At 55.5% G+C, this 27,254-nt stretch overlaps 1 protein-coding gene across 3 annotated transcripts; it reads right to left on the bottom strand.

The window, feature by feature from the left end:
- Positions 1 to 994: 994 nt before the first annotated feature.
- STARD10 (StAR related lipid transfer domain containing 10) lies at positions 995 to 27,254 on the bottom strand. 3 transcript variants are annotated; one of them, XM_075546236.1, is made up of 7 exons: positions 27,146 to 27,254; positions 25,791 to 26,115; positions 4,650 to 4,797; positions 3,967 to 4,070; positions 3,221 to 3,338; positions 1,629 to 1,681; positions 995 to 1,428 (listed from the first exon to the last, which is right to left on the bottom strand). In XM_075546236.1, the coding sequence occupies exons 2-7, from the start codon at positions 25,995 to 25,997 to the stop codon at positions 1,183 to 1,185; spliced, it is 876 nt and encodes a 291-aa protein (XP_075402351.1). In that variant the 5' UTR covers positions 25,998 to 26,115; positions 27,146 to 27,254; the 3' UTR covers positions 995 to 1,182. The 3 variants fall into 3 exon arrangements, with proteins under 3 accessions (XP_075402351.1, XP_075402350.1, XP_075402352.1); XM_075546235.1 differs by lacking the exon at positions 27,146 to 27,254 and adding an exon at positions 26,465 to 26,672; XM_075546237.1 differs by lacking the exons at positions 1,629 to 1,681; positions 27,146 to 27,254 and adding an exon at positions 26,465 to 26,673.

Consider the following 27,254-nt stretch of genomic DNA (forward strand, 5'->3'; position numbering starts at 1 on the left):
GGCTTATAGCAAAGTAGAATGCCCTTTGGACATAAATGAGCATATTTCTAATGAACAACTATCCTGAGCCTTTCTCGCTGGCATTACAACTTTTAAGTTCATTAACAGACCTTTTAATCTTGAAGTTTGCGAGTTCTGTGTAGCCACTGCAATGGATACAAGAGCCCAGAGAGGTAGCAGAGAGAATATTAATTCAGTTAACGTGTACCCTGAAAGGAGAAAAGACTCATTAAATTGAGCACCTACTACATGCCAGGCTCAGTGCTGAGCAATTTATTAATTTTACCAGCTTCCTCACCCTTCTGTAGAAGAGAAACATCACCACCCCAGGTGATGATGGATCAATCAGGACACTGAGCCGCCCGCAGGGGCTTGACGACAGGGTGGTCCCTCCAGCAGCAGAGGGCGCCTGGGAGCCGCATACAACTGGAGAGGGTTGGCATCGCTGAGGCCTTAGGTAGCTGCAAGCACGGGGCCAGGGAGCCCACCCTGCCTGTCCGCACTGACCCGACCTGAGCGCCTCAAAATGACCTGGGGGGTTGGGCTTGACTCCCAGGATTCTGACGACACTGACCTGTGCTCCCGGCTCCCTCCTCCAGGGCCTGCTGTCCCCATCTCAGCTCTGAGCCCTGGACCTGAGACCCAGGGACCCCTCCACTTTCCTTCGGTGCTGATTAGGGAATGACCGACCCCCTACTCCGACGGGTTGGGCCAGAGGTCACACGTTGGGACCCTGATGTGGTCAGGCTTGCGCCTTTCCGAGAAGCGAAGGAAAAGAAGCGAATCGCTGCGGCAAAGGGCCAAGTGAGCCTACCACTGCGACCCGCGGAAGGGTGGTGAGTAACCGGATGGGCAGGCTCGGGAGAGCCAAGACAAACCCCCAAGCGTCGCACAGCGGGATGGCGGGGTGCTCAAAGGCAAGGAGGCCAGGGTGTGAGTCTCAAGGCCACGAACGAACCCCTGGGGTGAGAAGCAGGCACAGTGTGAGGCGGCATTGGCTGTGGGATAGTTTATTGGGGCCGTGCTCAAGCCAGGCCGCCCCGCCCAGCCCACCTGGGTCCGAGCTGAGTGACCCCCAGGAGGAGCGGGGGAGGGGACGGGGAAGGGGCGGATCTGCCGCTCCTGCTCCCGGGCTCCGCCCCAGGTCCAGTCTCGGTCCCTGCGGGGGTGGCGGTGCCTAGCTCAGGTGAGCGAGGTGTCGTCGTCGCTGCCTTCGCCTCCCGCCCCGCCCACGCGCTCTTCGCGGCTCTCGGCCACGGCGCTCTCGTCGATGTTCTCCAGGGAGTCCGCGTGCTGCACCGACAGCTCCGACAGCGCCAGGCTGGGCAGCGGGCTCTGCTCCGGGTGCAGCCACGGCTTGAAGTGCGGCTGGTGCTTCTGCTTCCACTCCGGGTACTTGACGCACGCCTTGTACATCTTCTTCATGGCCTGCGGGCCCCGACATGGGGTGAAAGGGGGGCGCGGCTGAGGCGCGGGAGGGAGTTCCCATGCCCCACCCTGGCACCCTCCAGGGGCTCAGCTATCTTCCAGCTGCCAAGACCCGGACTCCTATCACAAGTTTCCAAAGGCCCCTCCTCAGCCCTCTCCCCCAGGCTCTGTACCCCAGAGTCCCAAGGCCGCTCACTCACCTTGGGAGCCAGGAACTGAGAAGACTTATTCACCACCCACTTGGGTAAGGAGCCTGTGAGGGCAGGGCAGGGTAGTGGGGGGAGAAGGGAGGTGGAGGCCTCAGGAACCGGGATCCCAACACACACACCCCTCTCTCCCCCTGAAGCCCCGGGTTCCCTGGGAGGCCACCCTCTTTGACCCCATGCGCACGCCTTCCTCTTCCCACCACAGACCAAGCCAGCTCCTCCTGCTGAGCCCAGGGGTAGCTGTAAGGGAGAAAATGGCAAGGTGCTACCTATGTGCTCACAAGCTACTTGTGGGTTGAAATCCTGACTCTCAGCTCTGACCTGTCACCTCCCTCAACTCATAGTGACCCATCCCTTCTCATGACTGACCTCTCCCGGTGCTTGGTCCCCTTCCCTAGGAAGCCTCCCTGACTACACAGGCCCAGCCTCTCAAGCCAGGGCCCCGCTCTTCACCTCATCGGCTTTGCCCTCAGCGAGGTTCCAGCAGGAGCCGTGTCCTGGGTCACACCCAGGCAGAGATGCTAGGGCCTCCCCTGTCCTGGATCCATGTGTTCCCTCATTCATCCACTCACTCCCCATTCACTCAAGGACACCAAGCCGGGGCCAGCCCTGGGATTCCACAGGAACTCACTGGGGGTGGGGTGGGGTGGGATGGGGTGGGGGCGGGCGGGAGCAGTCCTCCTCCGGATAGTGATGAGCCAGGAGCCAGTGACTCCCTCTGAAGAATCAGGGGCAGAAGTGACATCCAAAGCAGCCCCAGAGGGATGAGTGAGGGAAGCGAGAGTGTCTAGCCTGAGGGAGAAGCAGCCTGGGCAGGGAGGTGGGCACCTGTAAGGTGTAAGGAGGGACTGGGGAGGGGACGTGGACATTTCTCTGCAGGCAATGGGGAGTCGCAAGGGGAATTTTGAAGCAATCACAAGGAGACAGATGCTTTAGAAAACTCCCTTTGGTGTGGTTGCTGTGGGCAGAAGAGGGAGCCGAGAGCATGGGGCGAGACGGCCAGTTTGAGAACTGTGCAGGAGGTAGACGAAATAAGAACTGGTGACTGGATTTGGAAGCGGGGAAGGAGGAGCCCCAGGGGAGTCCTGGACTCCTGGATGAGTGGCCCAGGAGGAGAGCTGGGTCCTCGGAGAGAGACTGCGTGTCTAAGGTGCCTGGAAGGCATCCGAGAGAAGTGCCCAGGAAGCCGGTGGCCATGGGAATTTGGACCTTGGACACCATGGTCATGGGACTAGCTGAGGCCTCCCAGGGGAGAGAGGCCTGGGTCCTGGAAAACCCCAGGCCTCAAGGATGGGCACCCAGCCAAGCAGACAGGGTGAGCACAGCCAGATAGCAGGGAGCAAGTCAGAGCGTGGGGTGTGGGGGCTTGCCCAAGGAGAGCGAGAGCATCAAGCATTATCAGTAAAGCCGTGGCCTCTGCTCAGCCATGCTCTTCAACGTTGGCTCAAACCATGTGCTGGGGCTAGAGATGCCCCCAAATAAAAACAGCCCCTGGTAGATGTCCTCCTGGATCCCTAATGGATCAAGTCCCATCCCCTGTGGGACAGGGCAGAGCCCATGACAGGCTTCCAGGGCCAAGCCCTCACCTTTGGGGTCTACCTGGGCCAGGTAGGTGATGACGCAGCTCTTGGGCCCCGTGCTCTGGATGAGGTAGCCCGTCTGGATGGACACAGCTCGGACCAAGTCTTTCCGAGGTGGGTATTTCTGGGGATGGAAGGCACAGGGAGGTAAGACTTGGGCTTTGGGGGAAAGATGATATCTTTTGTGCACAAGCACACACACACACACACACACACACGCCATCAGTTAGCATCTCTTCGAGGCCTTGTCTGATACTGGTGGGAAGGCAAAGGGGGGAAATCAAATGAGGTTACCCTTGCCTGTTTTCCAGGCTTTCCCTGTCCTCCTTGGGGAATCCTTGAGGCTAGGGCAGGGTGTGTGCACACCTGGTCTCCCACTCACAAGCACAAACGTGGACACTCACAGATACACACACTCACCTTGCCCGGGGCCAGCCCAACCTGTCTGTCAGCTCCCTGTCCACAGAGACCAAGGAGGCCCAGGCCTCAGCCGGGGGACCCTGATTCTAGTCTCTTGTTCCCCTTTCTCCATTCCCAGAACCAGTCAGCCCTCCCACCCCCTTGCCCACAGGGATGGTTCATTCTGCCCTCTCCTCTCCTGACTTGCCTGAGGGCCCCCACTGGAAACCGAGGGTCCATGGCTGGTCTGGAGTTCTAGGGTAGTCAGGGGAGCAGCCATGAGGCCTCCCTCTAGGCTAGACCTGCCAGCTCTGACCCCTGCTCCCGTGTTCACCCAGCAGAGGTCAACTCACAGGATGTTTGACCGAGTAGTTCATAATGATGTAATCAGCACCCATGGGGAGCCAGGACCGGAGGGTGATGACATCTCGGTTCTTCAGGGGCTTTGGACACCTCCCTGTGGAGGGCAAGGGACAGTATCAACCAGACCACGGGTTCGCCTGCTTACAAGGTACTTGGGAGCCCAGAGCTCTGGGCAGGGGCCCCAGAGGGGAGGCAGGCAGAGAGGGGTGGGGCAAAGGATGGGCAGAGATCCATGACACCGGATGCCCACCCCCACCTAAACAGGTATCTCCCACCAACCCCGTTCCCGCTGTTGTCTCTAGCCATCGCTCCTCCGGAGGAGCTCCCTGGCCTGTTTGTCTGGGTGACTGTGAGTGTCTGAGAAGACAACGGTATTACTGTGCATGGATGTGACTGTGTGTGGAGTGCATATTCACGTGAGTACATGCGTGTTTGTGAGTAAACGTGTGTCCCAGTGTTTGAGGGTACACAGGAATGTTACAGAGAATACTGGGCCCTCTCCGGGGGGAGAGCTTCCCCCACACACACAACCCCCTCCCCACCTCCCCCTCAGCACTCCCCATCTCTAAGCAGCGTGGCCTGGCCTGTGGAGTGACCACCAGGGCAGATGGAAAGGGCAGGCCTGCCAGGCCAGGATGGAGGGGGTGGGGACCAAGATGCTGCGTCTGCTCACAAGAATAATAGCCCACGTCAGCGTTGACTGTCAGGCGGGCGATGTCGAAAGTCTCGATGACATTGCTGTCCCACTTCTTGCGGTACTCAATGTCGTGTAAGACGTCGTAGAGTGTCTCGGCGGGCACGTCTCGGCACTCCATCCGGCACTGCAGACAGACATGGGGTTGCCGGTGTCACACGGGGCTCAGACACAAGGGCTCTAGGGGTGTCCAGAGCCTTGGCCAGGGGACCAGAGGGCAGAGAGAGGAGGAGGAGGAGAGGACAAGAGAGAGACAAAAGGACTCACTTCTTTCCACAAGTCCTGTCCAGCCCCTACCAGAAGCCACCCATGCCAGGAGACAGGCCCTGTGTCCAGGGAGCATCTCCTAGACCTCAGTCCCCACCAACCACCCTCCCCTCTTCCCCAGCATCCTCCCAGAAACCCTCCTGAATGCCCAGCCAGACCTCCGGGCTCCCACACTGAGTCTCTCTGTGCCTCCCTCCCCTACCTCCCCAACCTGAGCTCCCCATGGGCAGAAGAGGCTCCCAGCTGGCTCAGCATGGACCCTGGCATGAAAACATTCATGAACACAGAAACAAATCCACAAATGCCTACATGGGTTACTTCTGTCCTCCCGTGGCACTGATTACCTGCTGCACCACTCCATCTAGGTTTGTTTCCATTCAACAAACATCTTGGGATGTTTACTGGTGTTACCTTTGCTCTCAGAGCTTCCCATCCAGGGGGAAAACCACCCCATGTACCTTGTTTAATCTGACCCTCCCAACAACCCTGCCCGACAAGAAGCCAAGCAAGAAGTGGAGGCTCTGAGGGTTAAATGACTGGCCCAAGGTTGCCCAACTGGGAAGTAGCAGAGCTGGGATTTTACCCAGATCACATGTCTGGAAAGCACGTGGAAACAGGCCTTGTTTCCCCTGGATTTGCACCCAACAAGACAAAGCGCAGTCAGTGTCCTTGTATTGAGATTTTTTTTCCCACCGGGGAGCCCAACCCCTCTGTAGCTGGACCAGGTTTTTGGTTAAAAAGATCTCCCAAAATAGGGCATATGACTTCCTGCCTATGAAAGAGGGTCCCACTGCCTCTCCTTAGACCAGGGTTGGACCACGAATGGTTCCATGATTGCATAAGGGCACCCCATCAACTGTTAATTCTAGGCACCAATGAAGTCCTCAGGCCTTATATGTAACTTCAGTTTACAGATAATTACAGAGGACAGAATGCCAAGCTAAGTGACACCACAAGACGGCCACCAGACAGAGCAGATGGTGAGACATTCTGCAGGCCTACTGGCTCTGTTTCTTCTCTGAGCCAAAGTCATAATGGCTTGGATGGAAGGGCTTGCAGAGGACAGCAACCAGACCAAAGCAGGACCAGAAATACACACAACAGCTATTAGGAGCATCTCGGGGCCCTCCAGGAAAATATGAACATGGTCTGGAAATGTACTGACGTAAAACGGTGACAGGGAAAGAGCGGGTTAAAAATGAAATGCATGAATGATGAGGGCAACATATGTACAAATGTGCTTGACACAATGGATGGATGTATGGATTGTGATGAGTTGTATGATCCCCCAATAAAATGATTTTTTAAAAACTGTAATGTACATGAGCAAATGTGGTGAAGAAAGCTGATGGTGCCCAGCTATTAAAAGATATAGCAACTTGGGTCTTAAAGGCTTGAAGATAAACAACCAGCCTTCTAAAGGGGAAGCAACAAAGCCCACATGAAAGAAGTACACCAGCCTGTGTGATCACAGGGTGTTGATGGGATCAGGGATCAGGCATCAGAAGACCCAGAACAAAATCATATCAATGTGAATGGGGTGGGGGGAGTAGAGTGGAAACCCAAAACCCATCTGTAGACAATGGGTCACAAGGAACAGACAAGTCATTCAGGGTGTAGTATAGCACCAATGAAACACACAACTTTCCTCTACTTCTTTAATGCTTCTCCCCCTTCCCCCATTATCATGACCCCAAATCTACCTTACAAATTCAGATAGACCAGAGCATGTACACTGGTACAGATAGGGGCTCTCAACACATGGAATCCAGATAAACCCCTCAGGAACAATAATGGGAGTAACGATACCATGAGGGTAGGGGGAAGGTGTGGGGAGAAAGGGGAAACCGATCACAATGATAGATGTTTAACTACCCCCTCACCCCCACCCCCAGGGGAATGAACAACAGGAACATGGGTGAAGGGAGACAGCAGTCTTATAAGACATGAAAATATTAATTTATAAATTATCAAGGGTTCATGAGGGATGGGGAGTTGAGCAGCTGATACCAAGGGCTCAAGTAGAAAGAACATGTTTTGAGAATGATGATGGCAACATAGGTACAAATGTGTTTGATCCAATTGATGTGTGATGGATTATTATAAGAGCTGTAAGAGCCTCCAATAAAATGATTTTTCAAAAACACAATGCACAATATGATCTCATTTGGGGGGGGTGAAGGCATTGTAAATGGCGCGGAAGAGATCAGAAAACATAATTGGTAAGGTGTTACCAGTGGCAGTCTCTCAACGGGAAGAACATGATGGTTTTATGTTTTCTTTGGGCTTGCTTGTATTTTCTGTCATGTACAGTGCTGCCTCTCCAATAGTGAAAAACCTCAAATAAAAAGGGCCCCAGAGATCCTGAGAACTGCACTCACCACGAGCCACCCTGTGTACTAAGTAGGGCACACACATTGCCACCTCTTATTCTTCCCGTGGTGCTGGGACGCACACACCCTATTTCACACTTAGAGAGACGGAACTTCCGGGAGGGCCTCCTGCCTCACTTGTGACCCTCAACAAGTCACCCTCTCTCTGCTCCTGTTTCCTTCTGTTCCAGGAGGTCATGGGGCTAGATCGACGCAGTCATATAAGCCCCTCACCCCTACTCCAGCCTCATGCTGGGCACCGCTAAGTCACAATGCCTTTTCAAGGGTCTTTCTCGACAAGCTGCCCAGTGAGGGTGGAGACGACTTGGACGATGAGGAGTTGCCTGAAATTGTACAGTGGGACCCAGAAGAGGAGGTCAACTCTGCAGGCAGGTGGGGGGAGGGGGGGATGTTGCTATGGCTTCCTGGAGAAGTTCAGTCCCAACGACAAGGTGTTTGCCAAGAAGCCCTGGCAGAGAGAGGCAAAGGCATAGAGTGCAACTTGTTGGGAAAACAGAAATCTATTCTGTCTGGACGGAGGTTCCATGCTGTGGAGTGAGTAGCCTAGTACACGTCCTTCTCACCGAGTGACTGACTATCTCACTATCCTGCTTTTCGCATTTATAGCAATAGTGAAAAATCAATCCTGCGGTTTTGAATGTTCGCAGTGGGTATCTGGCATTTCCGGTTGCCACAGTTTGCGAGTAAAGCTGGCTGTGATGTTATTAGGTGCCATCTAGTCGGTTCCAAACCATGGCGACCCGGTGCACAATAAAAGCAAACACTGCCGGTCCCGGCTGTGATAGGGCTCTTTGTAAAGGTACCGAAGCCCAGGGCTTGGCAGTTATGTCATGATGCAGTCTTCCTCCATTTTCACAGACCGCCGATTTTTGTATAATAACCTACCATGCCAATGACTGGAGTGTACTTGAAAGTTCCCTGAGTTGAAGGCTTAGTGAAGAGACGGTTGAGTCCAGGGCTGAGTCAGACTATACTCTGAGATGAGCCCGGGCATTTTATTGTGCCCAAAAGTAAGGAAGTACTCAAAGAAGAGAGGGTCCTTACCCAACAGAAACGGAAGCCGGTATGGAAAGGTCTTCGACTGATAACCAATTCCTCAAAGTTGACATTGGACTCTCCCAGTTCCAGCATTGGAAATCCTGGGTAGCCCCTTGGTCCTGGGCAAGGGACCACACTGGACCACTCTGTTGTCGTTCTGTTGAGGTGCCGTCAGTCCATGCCAACTCATGGCCAGGTTGGGCTCAGCTCACCATTGTTGCTAAGCTAGAGCTGACTGTTGTGTCGATCCAGCTCAGTGACCTTCTACTTTAGCAAGTGAGTTCCTTTTCCAGGGCTTGCTCTTTCCTGTAACATGTCCAAAGTCCATGAGATGAACTCTCCTCACCCTCACTTCTAAGAAACCTTCACGCCGTACTTTAAAGACAGATTTTCTCCGTCTGGCAGGCCGTGTATTTCCAAAGCCGTAATGCAAATGCATCGATTCTTCTTCAGTCTTTCTTATACAATGTCCAGCTTTCACATGCATAAGGAGCAGTTGAAAATACCACGGCATGGGTCAGAGGCACCTCAGTCCTCAAAGTGACATCCTTGCTCTAACCCAAAACAGTAGGATAGATTTTTGACTACTGTCATTAATGTGGCATGTGGGTAGTAAGCTAGGCATTAAGTGAGCGATGTGGGTACCAGGCTGCCAGGAGTCAGAATTGACTCGATGGCCGTGAGTTGTGTCTAGGAGGCTGCACCACAGTATGGAAACTCAAGTCAGAGGAAACTTCTATTTCCCCAATAAGTCACACTCTGTGCCTGTGGTCGATTTGGCCACTCAAATCTGGAACAGTATGTATATTACAGTAAATGAAAGTGATAGACATATTCCATTAAGAAAACAGGAAACCAAAGTATGTCTATACAGATATGAATAAATAAATAATTCTTTGGTGAAGGGCAATATATTTACATAGCTTCCAAATAACCTTCCCATAAAATCCCTCCTTAATTACAAAGGGAAAACTTCTTGGAAGAGAATCCTGGCAGGTACACCCGCAACCCCCATAATCAAGTACCCAAAGTGACCAGCATTAGCAATGACACATTACAACAGGGTGTTGCCTGGTAGGATGCAATAAGAATACATGTACCATCTATGTGATATTTCTATAAGATGCATACTCTAAATCTAATTACATAAGGGATCTTTAAAAAGTTCATGGAAATGCATATTATGAAAAAAATATTCAAAGACAACATTTTTTTCCACTAAAATAAACTTGTACTAACTAGCTATAGATAGACATCGGTTTGAAAAGAGCCTGTATCAAAGCAGCATGCATCCTGCTAGAACTGAAGCAAGAAGAAACTTCAAACTTATGGTGAAGCTGGAGTGGGAGAACGGAAAAATAAATCATGTCCCACAGTCCTTCTGCATCTGGACAAGGCTCCTGCTCACTCGTCTCACCAAACAAGGGCCGTTTTTTTTTTTTGCTAGCTTCTATGGGAGATCATTAGCCATCCACCTTGCAGCCCTGATGTGGCACCTTCTGGCTCCTTTTAGCTGTTTGATCTTGGAAACAGACGCCCCCCCCTCCCCCGCCTTTCTTCTTTAGTGACTAATGAGGAAGGACTGCTGTGCGTGATCACACCTGCAGCCCTGGGGTCTTCAGGGATGGACCGAGGGCTGGTATCGGTGCTTACCAAAGTGTCTTGACCTTGATGGGCTTTTATGTTTGGAAGTAAAGTTTATCTTTTTAATTGTTACCTTTTAATCCCATTTCCCTGTAAACTTTTTGAAGGCCTCTCATAAAGGGAACAGGAAATCAACCCCAAACCAAGGACGTTTTACAAAGTAACTGGCTGTGACGGTGAACTTTGAAGTTGACGTAGGTAGGTCAGATCGGGCTGAGAAAGTCAAGGACAGGCTGGAGAGACCTAGTGCGGCATGAGACACTGAGGAAAGGGAGGAGAGAGCCGGTTCACAGAGTGATGTGAGGGTGAGCAGGCAGCAGAGGGCAGAACTGGCTTTGTCAGAGTCCAAACCATGGCCGGACATTCCGCCCACACTCACTCTCACCCCAAACTTGTGAGGTGGGCCTGTTCTTATTCCTGAGCTGCAAAAGAGCTTGAGGCTCAACAAGTTATGCAACGTGGCCAAGTCATCCCTCCTGCAGCACGGCGGGACTGCAAACCAGGTCCTCCTGGATTCTCAGCCGTGTAGAGGTGGCTTTGGGGCAAACCAGACCGAGTCCAGTTCGGCACCTGGTCTGGCTTTGTAAGTCCTCCAGCGTGGTCTCCTGGGCGGGGACGGTCTGCACAGGCGGCCACAACAATGCAGCTGGCCTCGGGTCCAACCTGGGGTGAGTGCCCCTTCCCGCGGCCCGGCTCAGCGGCCACGGCGCTGGACGCACACCCTCCACGTGCCCTAAGAGGCCGCCTGCCTGCCTGCCGCCCGGGCCCGGGCGGAGTGGCTGCCTCGGGGCAGTCCGTGCTTTCTCAGCGTCACACTATCTTGGCGCAGAGAGGGACTTCCAGGGGTTCCCGGGCTGGGGCAGGCTTTGGCGGAGGAAGGACAGCAGGACAGCGCGAGATCGGCCGACGCGTGGCGCTGGCGGGGTGCGTGGCCGGGCTGTGGCGTCTGCACCCCGCGGCGGCGGGCCTGGCTCTCGGGTGGGCTCTTTCCACAGCCCCTGGCAGGGCGGCGGCCGGCTGCGTCCAGCGGGGGGGAAATTACATCCGGCATTGTTCGGCCGCCGCGGGCCACGCCCGCCCAGGTGTCCTTAGGGCTCCCGGAGGCGGGCGGCCGGCGGCTGGGTAAGGTAGGCCTGTGACCAGAACCCCCAGCCATTGGGTGCTGAGCAAATCAGTCACCTGGGCCGGAGTTGGAAGCTTCCCCGGAGGCCTGCTCGGAAGCCCTTAAAGCAGCGGTGCTCTGTACATGGATCGCGATCTACTAGTCGATCGCAAATGGAGTGTGGGAGCTCGCATGGCATTAAAAAAATAGACGTGAGCCTATCATCAATCCCGTCACTTAACTGATATACAGCGCCGCCAATCAGATGCAATCTCAGGTGTCAAACGCATGCACAAACAACTGCGCCAAGTACAGCAAAACTGACAAGCTAAGTTACCGCCAATTTTTAGACCGTGATTTTTTTTTCTCTTAAACGTAATTAAGGCTATTAAAATGAGTGGAGGGAAATAAAAATAATTAAATGAGTGGGGGAGTTGGACCAAGTAAGAAGACAAAAACGGATCACTTTCATACAGAATGGGAGATTTTGACACTATAAGCGACAGCTTCAGTCCAGAGCGCATGAACAGTTCTGGAACTCATTCGCAGAGGGAAAGTGCCCAAAGATGAGAAAATGTGCTACCTCCTTGACTGCCTTATTTGGCTCTACTTATTTATGTGAGTCAGCCTTCTCCCACATAAAGATCATTAAGTCCAAGTACCGTTCCACCATGACTGATGACATTTGGAAGTGTACTTGAGGCTGGCTGTCAGCAGTTACTGTGCGGACTGTGCATCCCTGGCTCATTCCATTCAGTGTAAGTCATCAGAGTAAACTCAGGTCATGACAAAAAATGCACATAGTTAATTGTGTTGTGCTGTGCATGGTAGATACACATACATTATACATATGAAGAATTCTCAATGCATTTATGAATAAATGTAATAAATAAAAATAAATAAGCGGTTTGCATTTCTATAGTTGGCAGATCATTTTGACTTGATCATTTTATAAGTAGCGTAAATGCTGACAAAGTGTGAGCACCCCTGCCTTAAAGCCTAGGGACAGAAGTCCCACACGCTGCCATTTCACAGCCGGGCAAACCAAGGCCAGAGAAAGCCCGTCTGTGTCCCAGCACTCTCCCTCCTCCAGCCCCCAGGAGGCGGAGAGCTGCCAGTGCCAGACCCTGTGACCAGTATCAGTGGCCCACGTCCCGGCACTCCTCGCCCACTGCCTGCCTTCAGAAGGGACTGGCCCAGGAAGGACTTGGGGCATCATCATCTGTTTAGGCCACAGTCAGGCAGTCTTGGGTTCCAATCTCAGCTCCTCCCCTTAGTGGGCAAGTTAACTCCTCTGGGTCCTGGTTTCATTTAAAAACCGGGGCCAAAAAGAGTCTCTCGCGGGGATGCGTGGTTGCATTAAAGGAGAGAATGTGGCCGTGTCTAACACAAGGAAAGGCTCACAAAACACTGACAACACTAGCTGTCGTAACCAGTGCTGGAAGGGGGAGGGCCAGACTGAACCTGCATGCGCCCTTGGGATCTCTTGGCTCACCTCGGGTTGGGCCCAGCCCTGCGCTAGCATCCCATTTGCCATGTTCCGAAGTGGCTGGGTGCTAGGCCTGTAATGAGTAGGGGGGACCCAGAGGTGGACTTGACTTGGCCCCTGCCCGGCAGAAGATCCTTCAAGTGGGGTGGTCGGGAAGAGGCAGGGGCACAAAATCCCAACTCAAGAGAGAGCGGGGCCGAGAGAGGAGGGAACAGGAAGGGTAGAAGTAGAGGCCAAGGACAAGGAGCTGCACAGTGAGAGGGAGGAGGGGGGCATTTCTGGCAGAGGAACGGTGCGGGTGAAGGCTTGGTCATTACGGACAGTATGAAGCCTCAGAGTGGCGAATTCTACCCCTTGCCTCTTCCTCACCCCATATCCCTGCGCCCCACAGCAGGGGGGAGATAGATAGCTACCCTGAGACAGAAGGCAGCCAGCTTCACAGGCCTGTGCCCTGGACTTGAGGGACCAAGGCTGGGGTGATAGCAAGCACATTCCCACAGACTGGTGGGCTCAGCCCTCAAGTTGAGACCTCACACAGTAGGTCTGCAATAATAGCCTTGCCTGTGGGACATGTGGGGCACATGGGTGGCTTAGAACCCAGGAGACATCTCCCCCACCCAGGAGATGAGCTCTATCACCCTCGCCTTTCAGATTCCACTGGGGAAACTGAGCCCCAGGAAGGTCCCTGAAACATCCCACAGGCTGTCAGCACAGCCTGACGTCTCCCCACACTGCCTCTCAGCAGCCACTTTGGTAAAGGGAAGCACTGTTAAGCAAATCACCCTTCCCCAACAGAACCCTGTTCCAATCAGGAGAAGAGTTCCTGACTTGCAGTGGGCTACTGAGCCAAGCGGAGCCTGGCCACAGCCAAAGCCTCAGTAACCAATTCCCTGAGCCCCCATATCCCAAACCAACTCCTCATCCTAGGAAGGAGACCAGGACCAGGGCCCCACGGAGCTGCCATCCAACCACATCTTCCAAGTTGCTAGGGGCACCAAACTGGGTCTTTTCAGGACATCCCCACAGATGTTGAAACTGAGCTTCAGAGAGGGGCAATGATCAGCCAAGGTCATACTGTCAACAAGTGCAGGAGCAGAGAACTCAAGCCCAGGGGTGCTTGTCAGGACTTTGGACCAGCCTAGGTCAAACAAACAGACAAACACGCTGGCTGTGGGAGACTGCTACATAAACGAACAGTTGCTACGCACGCAGCAATGCTCATTGGACTTGGAAGGGTTGCTGACCAGGGAGGCTGAGCTTCTGGATTCTTCTTCTGACATGATCTCAGACCTCAGTGGGCTTTAAAAACAGAACTAAGTTTTGCAAATCCCCATCCCTGGAGCTCTGTGCCATGGAGCCCCCTTTGAGCACCCTCCAGGCCATCAAATTGCCTCACAAGGCCCCACCTGCTCACAGTTCCTTTAGCAGGGTGGGCACAGCTTCTGGTCTGCCACATCCTGACTGTGTGGCCATGGCTTGAACAGAGGAGGGCAGCTCTGATAGCCAGTATCTCATCTGTCAAAAGGGGATCATCGTCCCCTCTGAGAGGTGCGGTGAGGATTAAAGGAGGCTTTATCTAAAGCTCTGGGCAGCAGCTAGCTGCCTGCCTTCCGCCCCAGCGGCTTTCCCTGCCTTCTTAAGCCCAGGCCGGGCACAGGAGAGCACCTTCTTGGTAGTCCCCAAAGGGTGAGGCTTCCAGGGACAACTAGCAATGAAATTAAAAAGGAAAACGCCCCAGCTCCCCCACAGTGGGTTCGACACAGAGTGCTTCTGCATCTACTCACCCTCCACATCATGGCTTTGAATGATGAAGGGGGCCTGGGGCCCACAGCCAAGCACAGACACTCAGCAGAGGGGGCGGGAAGAAGGGAGCACTTCCTACCCCAGTTCACCTCCTCAGGACCCTGCTTGACCTCAGGTCAGGGCCCTCCACTCTGCCCCTCCAAAAGCCTCCCAGAAACCAGCATGAGACCCCTGGATTCCTGGGAGGCAGAATTGGAACCCCCTACCCCAAGCCCTTCCTGCCCCTCCCAAACGTCAAGAGCAGCTCAGGGACACTGGCCAGAGGACTAGGAGGAAGGGCATGAGGGGGCAGAGGTACTTCGCACCACAGGTCTGCCCAGAATGCCTCCTGTGGACCTCCCTAGCAGCTGAACGCTCAGCCATCTGCGCCACCCAGGGACTCCTAGAAACTTCCTGGATTCTAATAAATGTCTAGGACACTTAGCCTCTGACTTTGCCCTCTAACAAAGTGGAGTATAAGTGGGTGGGGGTGATGGCAGGTGCAGAACTCCAGGGGAGATTCTGGGACTCAAGTTAAGATCTTGAATAATCCTGATCATGAAAGAGCAGCAAATTCATATTGTATGTAGTACCAATTTATACTTAGTGAATTAGAAAAACATCTACAATGCCCATTGCGGGCACCGATATGGGAAGCCTGCTGCCCAGTGGCAGCAAACATTGGCTCCCCTCTTCTGGACAGCAACTTGGCAAGTACTTGTTCAGAAATCATCATCTAAACCAATCTGTTGACTTTGTTCCTGGAATCCCAGGACTAGAAATTTATACTCAAGGAAAAGAAGGTAAAATAAGACAAAAGCTCTGTTACAATCCTCATGACTGTATCCCTGCCTTTGGAATTAGCTGAGTCTGTGGGAGGCCAACCGGGAACACCACCTGAGTTCAGAGGGACACATCATCTCAGGATTATTCCCGATCCACTCAGGAGTGTGGGCTCCTGCGGCCAGTGACTGTCGGCTCTGAGCCCGGGATCCAGCGCTGGGCCTGGCCTGGGCCAGCTGCTGGGAGTGCTCTTGAGTCAATAACTCCTTCACAACAGGAGAACCCCACAGATGCAGCGGCCAATGAACAGGACTGTACCTGTGGTTTAACCTACCCACTGCAGTTAAGTCAATCAAGACTCCAGGGTGCCCTGCAAGACAGAATCCCACTGCTCCAGAGGGTTTCCAAGGCTGCAGATCTTTTTCTCCCTCGAGGTGGCTGGAGGGTTTGAACGGCTGACTGTTAACTGTCAAGTCCTTCGACCCCTGTACCACTGGGGCACCTCCTCTCTCTGTGCCTTTGACTGAAGGCTGGAAGGCACCAAGGCAGATGGTCTAACCAGGGGGGTTGCTCTCGATTTTGCAGTTTGGTTTTCTTGTTACTGTTGGCATAATATAGTTGATACAAGATCAACTGAACAACAAATGTACAAATGTATTTGATACAATGGATGGATGTATAGATTGTGATAAGAGTTGTATGAACCCCAAATAAAATGACTGAAAAACAAACGAACAAAACACAAGGTCAATTAAACAGTACACCTTTCTGTCCTAAGTGAAAAGTGTTGGCCAGCACTGGGGGCCTGCCTCCTTAGCGTGGACTCAGCCGAGTTGGGGGCCGGGGTGCCCATGCTGACAGCTTGAAAATTCTCCGTGTCATCTGGCAGGGCTCACACACTATGAGTTCCACCGGAGGTCACACAGTGCTGGGGCCGGGTGCCGGAGGGGTGGGGTGGGGGCTTCTCCTCCCCCGGTGTGGAGGAGGGCAGCTGGAGACTTGGACATTGGGAGGGGCACCTCTGCTGAGTCCCAGTGGAAGAATAGAAGAGCAGGTGGCACCCACGTTGAAAGGAGGGGCAGGGACTCCTGGCTGAGGCGCTGGCATGAGCCCAGGGGCTAGACAGGGAAGGGAAGGGTGCATGCAGTTCCACGATGTAACCCGAGTGAACAGGAGGAAGGCAGAGGAGGCCAAGCAGTCCCTCAGGGCTTCAGGCTGTGTCCATCCATTCTCCCATTCAGCACATGGGAGTTGTGTGCCAGCTCAGGCCAGGCTCTGTTAGGAAACCTTCAGGGTGAAACCCAGATGCTAAGGCTCCTCCTCCCGTGCCTCTACCCCTTTCTCATCCCCAGCCCTGTTCCTGCCCCAGGGAGCCTGCCTCGGCTTGCTGCCTGGCTCCTGCCCTCCTCATCCACCCCCATCTCCCCAGCTACCTAAAGCTCCCTCCTCTCCCTTCCTCTGGGGCCAGCTGTAGCCACCTGATTCTGACCTCCTGAAAGGTTTGCAGAGAGTGGCTCAGGAAAATGCAGTGGGGCAGCCCGGCTGGAGCTCAGTGTGCCCCTGAGGCTCCTTCCCCAAATCGAGACCCTGTTCTGTGTAAGGCCCACAGAGCACCAGGTGGCACTGCCTGGACCTTATCAGAGGGGTTATGGCTGCTAGCAGAGGGAGTAGGGATGTTGGAGCAGACTTGGAATGGTCTCTCACCACCTGGAGGGAGCTGAAGACTCCAGGGAGTAAATGGAGGGTGGGCGCAAGACAGGGGCTCCTTTGGGCCTCAGTGTTCCCATCTGCAAAATGGCCAGACAGACCCCTTCTTCTCTGAAGGTGAGAGGTCAGTAGTGTGGAGAGCAGAGGGACCATCACCTAGAAAGAGCTTCTGCAGCTCATGCAGCTGCTGCTCTCCAGCCAGGGCTGGGTGACTCATTTCTGTCTGCCTCCTTCTCCTCCTCCTCCTCCTCCTCTTAGGCCTCCAGCCTCCCTGGACCCCTGCCCCCACCCCCAGCTCAGCAGCAATGATGAATGTGCTGCTCTGTCCTCTCAGAAGCTGACCTCCTGGTCTGTACCTCCAGCCACCCTGCATCAGTCCCAGGGGAGCAGTGAGAGCCAGGTGGAGGGCAGGCCAGTAAGAGAGGCTGTGGAGAGTGCATGGGCCTAGGAGAAAAGGCTGGGGCAGGGGGACAAGAAGGGCCCAAAGAAGACACACAAACATCAGACAGAAAGACAAAGAGGTCAGCCACCACCAGTGGACAGATACCTCCCAAGCTCTCTTGTAAGCTCCAGACTTCTCCATCTCTCCTCCCCAAGGGGCTTCGCATACTCACCAGGTCTAATTATGTCCTATTATCTTGCCCCCAATGCCTGCTCGCCCCTGTACCCCTCCTGTCCCTGAAACCTGAGCTTGATTCTAGGCTGGGCCCTGATTCTCAGCCTCTAGTCAATTCATCATCGAACTCTGCCCTTTGCAACTGGCACATCCTTCCCTACTGCCCCGCTGCCCCAGTCCCCCATCCCCCACCCGCAAGCCTCCTGCCCAAGCCTGGACCACAGCAGCAGCCCCTCATCCCTGCTTTCCTGGGTCTCAGTCAGACTGCTCAGCCTCTGCAGCCAGCTTTCTAAAAAACAAAAATAAAAACAACAACAAAAAACAGAGCTGATCATGCTGGGAAACTTCAGCTGTCTCCTTCTCTGCCTTCAGGGTAAAACCCAGATGCCAAGCCTCCTCCTCCCTGTGCCTCTACCCCTTCCTCATCCCCAGCCCTGTTCCTGCCCCACGGAACCAGCCTCGGCTTGCTGCCTGGCCCCTGCCCTCCCCACCCCCATCTCCCCAGCCACCTAAAGCCCCCCTCCTCTCCCTCCCTCCCGGCCAGCTGAAAGCCACTGGCTGCCTCCAGCTGAGTTTGAATCTGCTCCAGCCCTTCTCACAAGGGACTGCCACTGTCTCCATCTGCCTCCCAACCAGGCTTGGCATCCTGGCGAGCAGGGCCTGGATCTGGTCCATCTTCAGGACCCTAGTGCAGTGGCTGACCAAGCGGGTGGCAAGGACAAGGGTCTGTTGAAAGAGGCAGTCACTGGGATGGGGGAAATGAGAAGGGGCACATGGAGACACAGGACAGAGGGAGTAATCCTAGAGGGAGAGGGGGACAAAAAGGGACAGAGGACACATACCAGAGGGAAGCCCCAAGTCAGGCCTAGAGGCAGGACAGGACAGGACAGGACAGGACAGGAAGCTTTCCATGATTGATGGGGAGGGAAACCACAGCCAAATGGGGGAGTTGCGCCGGTGCCGGAGCCACCCAGAGACACTGAGGAGCCATAATTGGATCAGAGACAGCTCTGCTTCTGCAGTGAGGGGGTGTGACTCACACACACAGCATCATGCCAGGCGCAGAAATATGCACAGCCCCACATGCACACAACCACAGGATCCACACACAGTCACTGGCCAGGAGCCTGCCCTGGAGGCGCTCACTGTCTGCCCAGCTACTGCAACCCCTAGCATGCCAGCCTGTCTTAACAACACCTACCCACCCAGCCCTTCCCGAAACCTCTTTATGTGCTTCACTCTTGCCTCTTCCCCCTTAGGATGTGAGCCCCGGAGCACCAGGGTTTCTAATCTGTCTGGTTTGCTGCGCAACCTTGACACCACACAATGCTTGGCCCAGAGGAGATTCTCAGTAAGCACAAGCTTCAGGAGCAGAGGGATGGATGAACCCAGCTGTAGGGGCCTGCAAGGGACCTCCGTTCCCTCTGGCTGTTAGACCTGGGTCTCCTGGCTCCACAGCTCCCTGGCCTAGTGCCAGCTCCCAGCTCTGCAGAAGGGTCCAAAGGCAGAAAAGGGGGTCCAAGAGCTGGTGAAAGGGGTCCCCGGGACTCTGGCACAGAATCCACAGGGTGCAGTGAAAGGGCCTGCCCTGTCCTGTGAGTAGGCAGGGATACGAGAGGCAGGGGTGAGAGTCTGTGCCGGCATTGCCCACCTGCCCCAGGACAGAAGGCCTTGGGCGCCCAGGCGAAGAAGCAGAGAGGCTGTGGGGAAGAGTATGGCTCCAGCTGCTCAGTGCCACCTGTTCCACGGTTCTCGCTAATGACAGGCGAGCTGGACCTGTATTTGGTAGGTCTGGGCTGCCCTGCTTTCTCACTGCCTGTGGTTCTGAACCTCCAGGGACCCCAAAGCAGCCAGGCTGACATCTAGACTGAGCTGCTTCCCCCAAGCCTGGGCATACACAGCCACCCATGTCAGGGATGTGGGTAGGGTCATGGCTGGAGCAGGTGTCCACCCCTGTCCAGGCTCAGTGGCCACCCGCCCCTCAGCAGCAGGTCCCAGCCAAGAGTGAGACCTCTGGGGTCACGGCACGGATGGTCCTGGCTCCAGAGGGCCCAGCCAGGTATGGAGACACCAGGGAAGAAAGAAAGCCCATCTGCCTCCAGGACTCCCCCCTTTCGCTCAGCTCCTGAAACTTTAACGACTCTTGATTCTCGGCTGGAAACTGAGCTGGTGCTCGTTAAAGTTTAAAGGCCGGAGCCTGCGGAGCTAGGTACAGAGGACACATCCAGTCCTCCCCCCACGTCTGTCTGTGCCCCCACTCCCTCCCCCACACAGCTTTTCCCCTCACCCTCAGGGCATGGGCCAGGGGGACTACATACCCAGGTGGCCTGGCCTGCCAGCCTACACCTTGCTTCACCTCCCCGAACATGGCACAGGGTGACACTGTAGCCACCATGGCCACCCATTATCCTCCTTGCTCCTTTCTCAACAGCCCCCAATGCCATTCAGGGCTTGACTCCTCTGCCCGGAAAAAGACACCAGCAGTGGCCTCAATGGGCCACTCACCTCAGAATCCCACCTGCCAAATCCAGCTCGCCAATCCCCAGGTCCAAGCCCTCAACGGAACCCCTCGCCAGGCTCCAAATGCACGACCCTGGTTCTCATCTCGGGCTTCGCTCAGCAGCTTCCCTGGAATGATCCAAATGCTGATGTGCTTCCCCCGCATTCACCAGAGGGATCGGCTTGGCAAAGTCTTCCCTGACCGCTGACATTGGTGCACATGCCCCGCTGGGTCCTTACGGTTCTGATGACAAGTGTCTACCAGCCTCTTATGGGAGCCTGGGTTTGACCCCCAAGCCCCAGGGCAGGATGAACGTCTAGTGAGCAAACAGTGAATGAATGTCTGGCGTGCCTGGAGGAAGCCAGGCCGCACTGCTGGTAGCCACACTGGACAGACAGACGGAAGCTATGCAGGGGAGTGAACAACCCAGGGCCACAGGGATGAAGCCCAGATCCTCACTCAACCTGAAAGTCTCTTGTAGGGAGCATCCCGACATCTTCCAGTCACCTCTGACCTTCCCCTTCTCCATGCTCCCCCACCCAGAGGACCAGAGCCGGCGGAGGCAGCAGTGTAGCCAGGGTAACAACGAGCATCCAGGGACAAGCTCTAAGTTGCCTCTCACCCAGATGTGAGCACCAGGGAGAGTCTCTAAGTTGCAACCCCACCTAATTCCAGATGAAGCTTTGTTTATCACAGCAACCAGCTACCTCAGACAGGCACCTATCTTCCTGTAGTGTGGTGCCTCAAAACACCATTCTGTGCCTGGTCTGCTGCCCCCTGGGGTGGCATCTGGGGGAAAGTGTTCCCCTCTGTTCCACTCACAATGCCTCTTCCAGCCTGACTCACTGGGGCCATGCACTCTGGGGGACCTGCTCCCTGAAGCTGAGTTTGGAAGGCTTCTTCCTGTTGCCTCCATGCTAAGTCAGAGTGGAAGCCAGCCAGCCTAGGCCCCAGTTCAGGGCCCTTATCTGGGGACCTCTCTGATGGCAAACTGGCCAGGCCTGGTAATCTATCCTCCACACTGTGTCAGTTCAGACCTGACTCACTTCTTGCCAAGTGCTCGGGGGGTCTCTAGCACCACCTGCCCCACAGTATCCTAGCGATGTGGGGAAACTGAACCCCAGAGGCAACAGAAGCCAAGCCTGAAACTGAATTTACCTAGTCCCAGGCCCTAAAGCAGAGGTCTTCAAACTTTTATAACAGGGGGCCAGTTCACTGTCCCTCAGACCCTTTGGAGGGTCAGACTATAGTTTTAAACTAAAACTATGAACAAATTCCTATGCATTCTGTACATATCTTATTTTGAAGTAAAAAAACAAAACGGGACTAAAACACCCGACGGGACAGATAAATGTCCTCAGCGGGCCGCATGGGGCCCACGGGCTATAGTTTGAGGATGCCTGCCCTAAAGCTTGATGAGCTCCCGCTCCTTCCACCCAGTAAAGAAGGCTCAAACAGGTCCAGTGAGACCCCGAGGTCCCAGTGAGGGGCTGACCTCCGTGACACAGCCCAGGGAGACCCCTGCAGGACAGAGGTCACTGTCAGCCATTCAGTCCTGATGGAGAAAAGGCCTGCTAGTCTCATGACCATGCCCAAGGAGGGTGAGATAGTTAAGGTTTATTGTGCCAACCTGGCCGATAAACACATGTGGGATTAATTGAAGGACGGAGAAATAAATGGCTCGGTGAGCCTCGCCTTTCTAGTTCTCAGCTCTCTTGCTTTGTGATGGTCAGACCAGGGTGCAGCTGCCTTAGCCAGTTCCCTGCTTCAGCTGGCAAGGCTCACTTCCTGCGAGACATCCCAGAGGAGAAACCACATGGACCTATCCTGATGCAGCCCTGGGTGCTGGAGCAGCTGTGTGGAGATCCCTGCCAGTGCTGAGATACTTACACACTCACTGATTCGGCTTTCCTCCTGTAGTCGGCGTCATTGCGTGTGTTTTGTGAGATGGAGGAGGACTTTGTAGATTGGTGTTGGAAATATGGGCTATGTTGGATTTATGGGTTTGGACAGCACTGGGTTGGGATGCTTTCTTAATGTGCACTTCCCCTTTATGTAAAACTCGCTCTTATACATATGAGTTTTCTGTGGATTTGTTTCCCTAGTTTATCCAGACTAACACAGAGGGGGTAGAAAGCTCAGCCTCAATGACCCAAGGCCCTGAATCCCGACCCTGCTCCAGTCATATTTCCACATCTGGCTCATGAGGCTTCTGAGATCCAACCCACAGGACTGTTCTGAAGACTCAGTGAGAGCCTAGCACTTGTTAGAGTCAAAACAGGGCCCCCTGCCACTGCCTTCCCATTGGAGTACCACAGACATGGAACCCACGAGAGGCCTGTAGTGTAGGGGGTGGGGTGGGGGATGGACAGTGAGGTAGGAAAGGGAGGGGCTACAGAGCTATCTCCAAAAGGGAAGGGGCAGAGTCACAGGACAGGAAGCCAGAGTAGACAAGTCTGCCCTAGCTGGCTTCCTGTGGTAAGAGGAACCTCAGGTCCTCAGCCACGGTCCCCCAATACAATGAGTTCTAGCTTTCAATTCTCAAGAGCCCTGCCCATCTGGCTGCTCACACGAAGCCCCAGGCCTGTTCTGCTACCCGCTAACATCTGTTTCAAGCAAGAGGGCTGAGCAGAGGGTACCCTGGACTCCATCTCCTAAGTAGGGTCTGAGAAGCTCTGAGTATCTAGCCTTCCTCCTTTGCCTCTCACACAGGCTGGCCAAACAGGACTGGCCATGTCTTGGCACAAGGAGGAGTATGTGAGCATCAAGCACAGGGCAGGCCAGGCCTGGGGCCTCTTGTGTCCCCAGCTCCTCAGCTCTCTGCCCATGGGCTCCTAGGGTGGGTGGGGGGTGGGGGGAGGGCAGTGGTATGGATAGAGGTTACTCATGTGACTAAAGGGTCCCAGGGACAAGACCAGCTTCTTCCCCCAGAGGCCCTGGTGGTATGGCAACCTCCTGATTTCCCTTTCCCTCTGTCTTGGCTCTGCTTGGCTCAGAGTTACAGTGGCTTCTAGGGACTTCTGGACCTAGGGCCAGGGAGAAGATGAGATGTTTGGAGGGAGGAGATAAGAAAGAGGGTAACAACTAGTTAGCTAGATAGGTGGAACCCTGCCTATCCCAGGGACAGCTGGCTCCCCAAGCTTTGGGGGGGGGGGCAGAGAGAGGTTGTTAGCTGCTCAGCAAACAACTGCAGTCAGTCCCAGCCCCAGCCCCTCCCACCCCAGGAGTGACCCAATCATGGTAAGCCACTCCCCCTTTTGAGCTTTCTCATCTATCAAAGGAGGGTGGGAGGGTGAGAATGGGCGCCCTTCAAAGAGCTATTGATGCATTAAGTCCATCATGTTGAATAATGATGTGGGCCCTGGCACAGAGGGCAGGGGCTCTGTAGCCAGATTAGCTTGGGTTGCCGTTGCGTGATCTTAGGCCAGAGACGTCACCTCTTGAAGCCTTTGTAACAGGAAGACACATCTACCACTTCGACCAAGGACTGGCCTGAGGCTAAACTAGATGACATGTCTAGACTCAAGCAGGTGTTCACAAAGTCAGAAAAGCCATTAGCCATTAGCGATCCAGGCAGCTTGGGGATGGGGTCGCCCCTCTCCCAGATCTCTACCTGGCTGTGCCAAGGGGAGCCAGAGTAGGGGACTGCTCCTTCTGGGTACCCATGACCTCCTAGCTCTGCTTAGCCTCTCCGGTCTCCAACCTTCCCTCCATGGCTGGGGTCAGGACTAGGGGGCAGCAATGGGAGGACAAGTAAGATAGGGCTGGGCTGGACATCTGGTTTTTAGGCTTGGATCTGCTGGGATTTTGCTGTGTGGCCCTGGGCTGAACCCTGCCCCTCTCTTGATTTCGGTATCTTTATTTGCATCTGGGGAAATGGGGTCAAAAAAGGAGTTATAAAACAAGGATTGTTGAGGGCTCTTGGCCCCTCTAACCTTTGCTCACTTTGAGAGAAATGGGGGTTGGAATCCTGCCCCTGCCCATATGGCTACAACACTCCAGTTTTTCAAGCTCCTCCAACCCCAAGGAGGACCACCAAAACATTTTAATCTGGCCATAAAGGGTCTGTTATGGCAGCCTGGCCCCCCAGACCCACCAACTCCAGTGTAGACAGGGCTGGTTTAGTCATTAACCAGGCCAGATGGAAGAGGTCGCTATACCCTGTTGACACACAGGGTGTGGGGCTATCGGACCCAGTCAGACCTCTGGGTCTCTCCTCTCCCTGCTGGAGAGCCAGCTCAGTGTGAAAACTGCCACTTCCACATGCCACTGGGCGCTGCCCACCTTAAACCTTCCCCAGGTCACACCGGGCTCTCTGGTAATAGCTTTGCTTACCTCTTTTATATTTGTTCACTCACTCACTCACTCACTCACTCACTCACTCACTCACTCATCCAACAAGCCCTGCTGTCTCCCAGGTTCTTCCTCTGACACTGGAGATGCCCTTGGGGACATACCAGCTGCTCCTCAAGCTCAGATATGGGTCCGAGGTTCCCATATCTGAGGTTCCCAGCACAGGGCCTTGGGCAGCTCAGGGTTCTCATGCTTAGGCAGCGGAACTGGGACAGTGAGTCCCAGACAGGGGGAGAGACCAATGGCCAGAGCAGCGAGTCATAGGGCAGGGAAAAGAAGGCTGAAAGGATAGACCAGAAGGGCCTCTGGGACAAACTGAGAAAGCTGTACAATGCCAAGATAGAGGGATCTGAAAAGGCACAGGGCCAAAAGGGAAGGGCCAGGTGCCTCAGACCCTGGCTTGAAGTGGAAAGGATCGGACTAGGCCTAATAATACACCATGTTCCAGGCAGGAGGTCAGGGGACAAAGGGCAACATGGGGGTAGAGGGAAGCTTCTCTTGAGTCCAGTGCGCAGACCCCTGCATCAGGAAGGGGCTTCTCTCTCTCTCTCTCTCTCTCTCTCTCTCTCTCTCTCTCTCTCTCTCTCTCTCTCTCTCACACACACACACACACACACACACACACACACACACACAAAAGAGGGCAGGGAGAGCAGCAAAGGAAAGTGTAGAGGTAGTAGAGTCCACTGCCAGGAGCACATGGAGGGGGGAGACCTGCCCACCCTCAAAATGTTGCCATCACGGAAATGCTATTGGTGTTGGGGACAGCTCCTGAGGTGCCCAGAGCAGATTCTCCAACACCTGTATGCCACCTAGTTCCTGGGGGAGATGGGTTCATGTGGCACTGAGCTCCCAAGTCTGCTTGGCCCCACACCCAGAGTGGGAGCAGCCTGGGGTTGTGAGGAGGGGGTCCGGCTGTGAGGGGGCTAGTGTCTGTCCCTATACTAACCTCTCTTCCCTCAGGCCCTGAGTGTGGCAGGGTCATCCAAACTCTGCTTTTAGGCTCTCCTGGGTCCTCATGGGAAACTCAGGGCACAGTGGAGGAAAAGAGGGAAAGAGGAGGGCAGACAGCAGGAAGGATTCTTGGCCCTGGTACCCAAGATACCGAGAGTTGGGACAGAGACTCAGCTCTGGCTGGGAGAAGCAGGAGTTGGGGAGAGAAGGGCTCAGTGGGAGTCACCAGGGGTGACTCAAATCAGGGGCCAGATGAGGGGCTACAGGGCAGATGAGCCCACAGGCAGTGCCCCTGCTGGGAGCAGGCAGGGGTATGTATGTGGGTATGTATGTATATACATGACCAGGTCCTGGATGAGGGAGGTCTCGGTTGGCCCATTTGTGTGAGGGGGTTTGGCCCAGGGCACTGTGCCTCCACCTGGTCCATGGCAGAGGCCCCCGGGCAGCGAGGGCGAAGTGTGGGGCAGCACCGTGCTGGCCGACAGGCCCTACCTTGATCTTGTGCAGCGAGCGGTCCATCTCCACAGCCTGCACCCACACAGACACGCCAGCCTTGCTGTAGGTCAGGTTCCAGCCCACCTCGGCCTCACACTCTGACCGGAAGCTTCGGAAGTCCTGGTCGTCCGGCACCTGGACGCTGTCACGGCCCAGCACTGGCCGGGGCCCTGGGGGCTCTGTTGAAGCGGCTGGCTTCTCCATGGGGCGCGTGGGGAGGCCCAGGGCCCTGGTCCGAGTCTGCCTCTCCTGGTCCTCCGCGGAGGCTCAGACAACGTCGTCGACGCGGCGGCTGCAGCTGCTGACGCCACCTTCCTGGGACCTGCAAGACCGGTTTGGGGACAGGAGTCAGTGCGCTGGGGGCGCGGGTGGGGCTTTCCGGGGTCCCTGGCAGCTGGCGAGTTTCAGATAAGCAGGTGCGGCGTGCAGGCGCGGGACAGTCTCGGGGCCACCTCCCAAGGAGCGACCCCCAGCCCTCGCAGGGGCGAGGGTGGGAGCTGCGATTCGATTCGGCTGCAGGGGACCCGCGCAAGTCCGTCGGGACCCTGGGTGCCGGATGCTCCACGGGGGGTCGGCACACTGGTGGCCGCAGCAGCTCCCTGAACTCGGGCGGCGTGGGGCGCTGTCTGCGGGGGGGTGGGGGGAGGCGCCCTCCCGGCCCGCCCGCTCACCTGCGCCCCTGCTCCGCCGGGGCCACCGGGCCGAGGTGCGAGCCCGCCACTACCCGGCGACCGGGGCCGCGCGGGGCGCTCCGGGGGGAGGAGCAGTGGGACCCGCCGCCCGGCCCTGCCCCGTGCCCCCCGCCCCGCGCGCCCCTCGCCCTCCCGCCCTCCGGGCTCGGCTCGCGCTCGGGGCTCCGCACGGCTGGGTATTTTCCAGGCTGCGGAGGTGAAGCCGCTAGAGCTCCCCGCCCCGCCCCGCCCCGCCCCGCAGGGTCCTAGCGTCCGCCCCGGCCGCCGAGGGACCTGTCCTCCAGCGAGAGGTTGGGGTGGGGGGTGTGGGGGGGAATAGGGCACAAGATCGAGCGGACTCTGGAGAAGGAGGGCCGGATTCTGGAAGTTCCTTGTAAAGCCCGTTTTCTTTAGCCACTCACTCCTATTCTCCCAGGCACCCCTCTGCACCAACCTCCTAACCCACAGCAGGCAGTCCTCAGAGCTCGGCCCACAGACACCCCCACACCACACCCCAGACACCCGGAGTTGGATACACCCCACCCCATAATCATCAGCAGACTGACTCCAAGGAGGGCAGCCCCACGGCAACCCGAAGATGCCCACGGACTGGCTGCATCTCCCACAACCTCCCACACGGAGCCCCCACACCCCAACCAAGGAGTCTCACGCTTTACACACCAGCCACACTTCCGCAAAACCTCCCCTCCGGCCTCACTCCCACTAGGGAGCTCCCCCTCTGGCCAGTCTGCAGGCAGGGATGACTGGCTCTTGTCTACCTCCCACTCTT

This window comes from Tenrec ecaudatus, chromosome 4 (assembly GCF_050624435.1).
Source record: "Tenrec ecaudatus isolate mTenEca1 chromosome 4, mTenEca1.hap1, whole genome shotgun sequence".
NCBI classification, from domain to species: domain Eukaryota; kingdom Metazoa; phylum Chordata; class Mammalia; order Afrosoricida; family Tenrecidae; genus Tenrec; species Tenrec ecaudatus.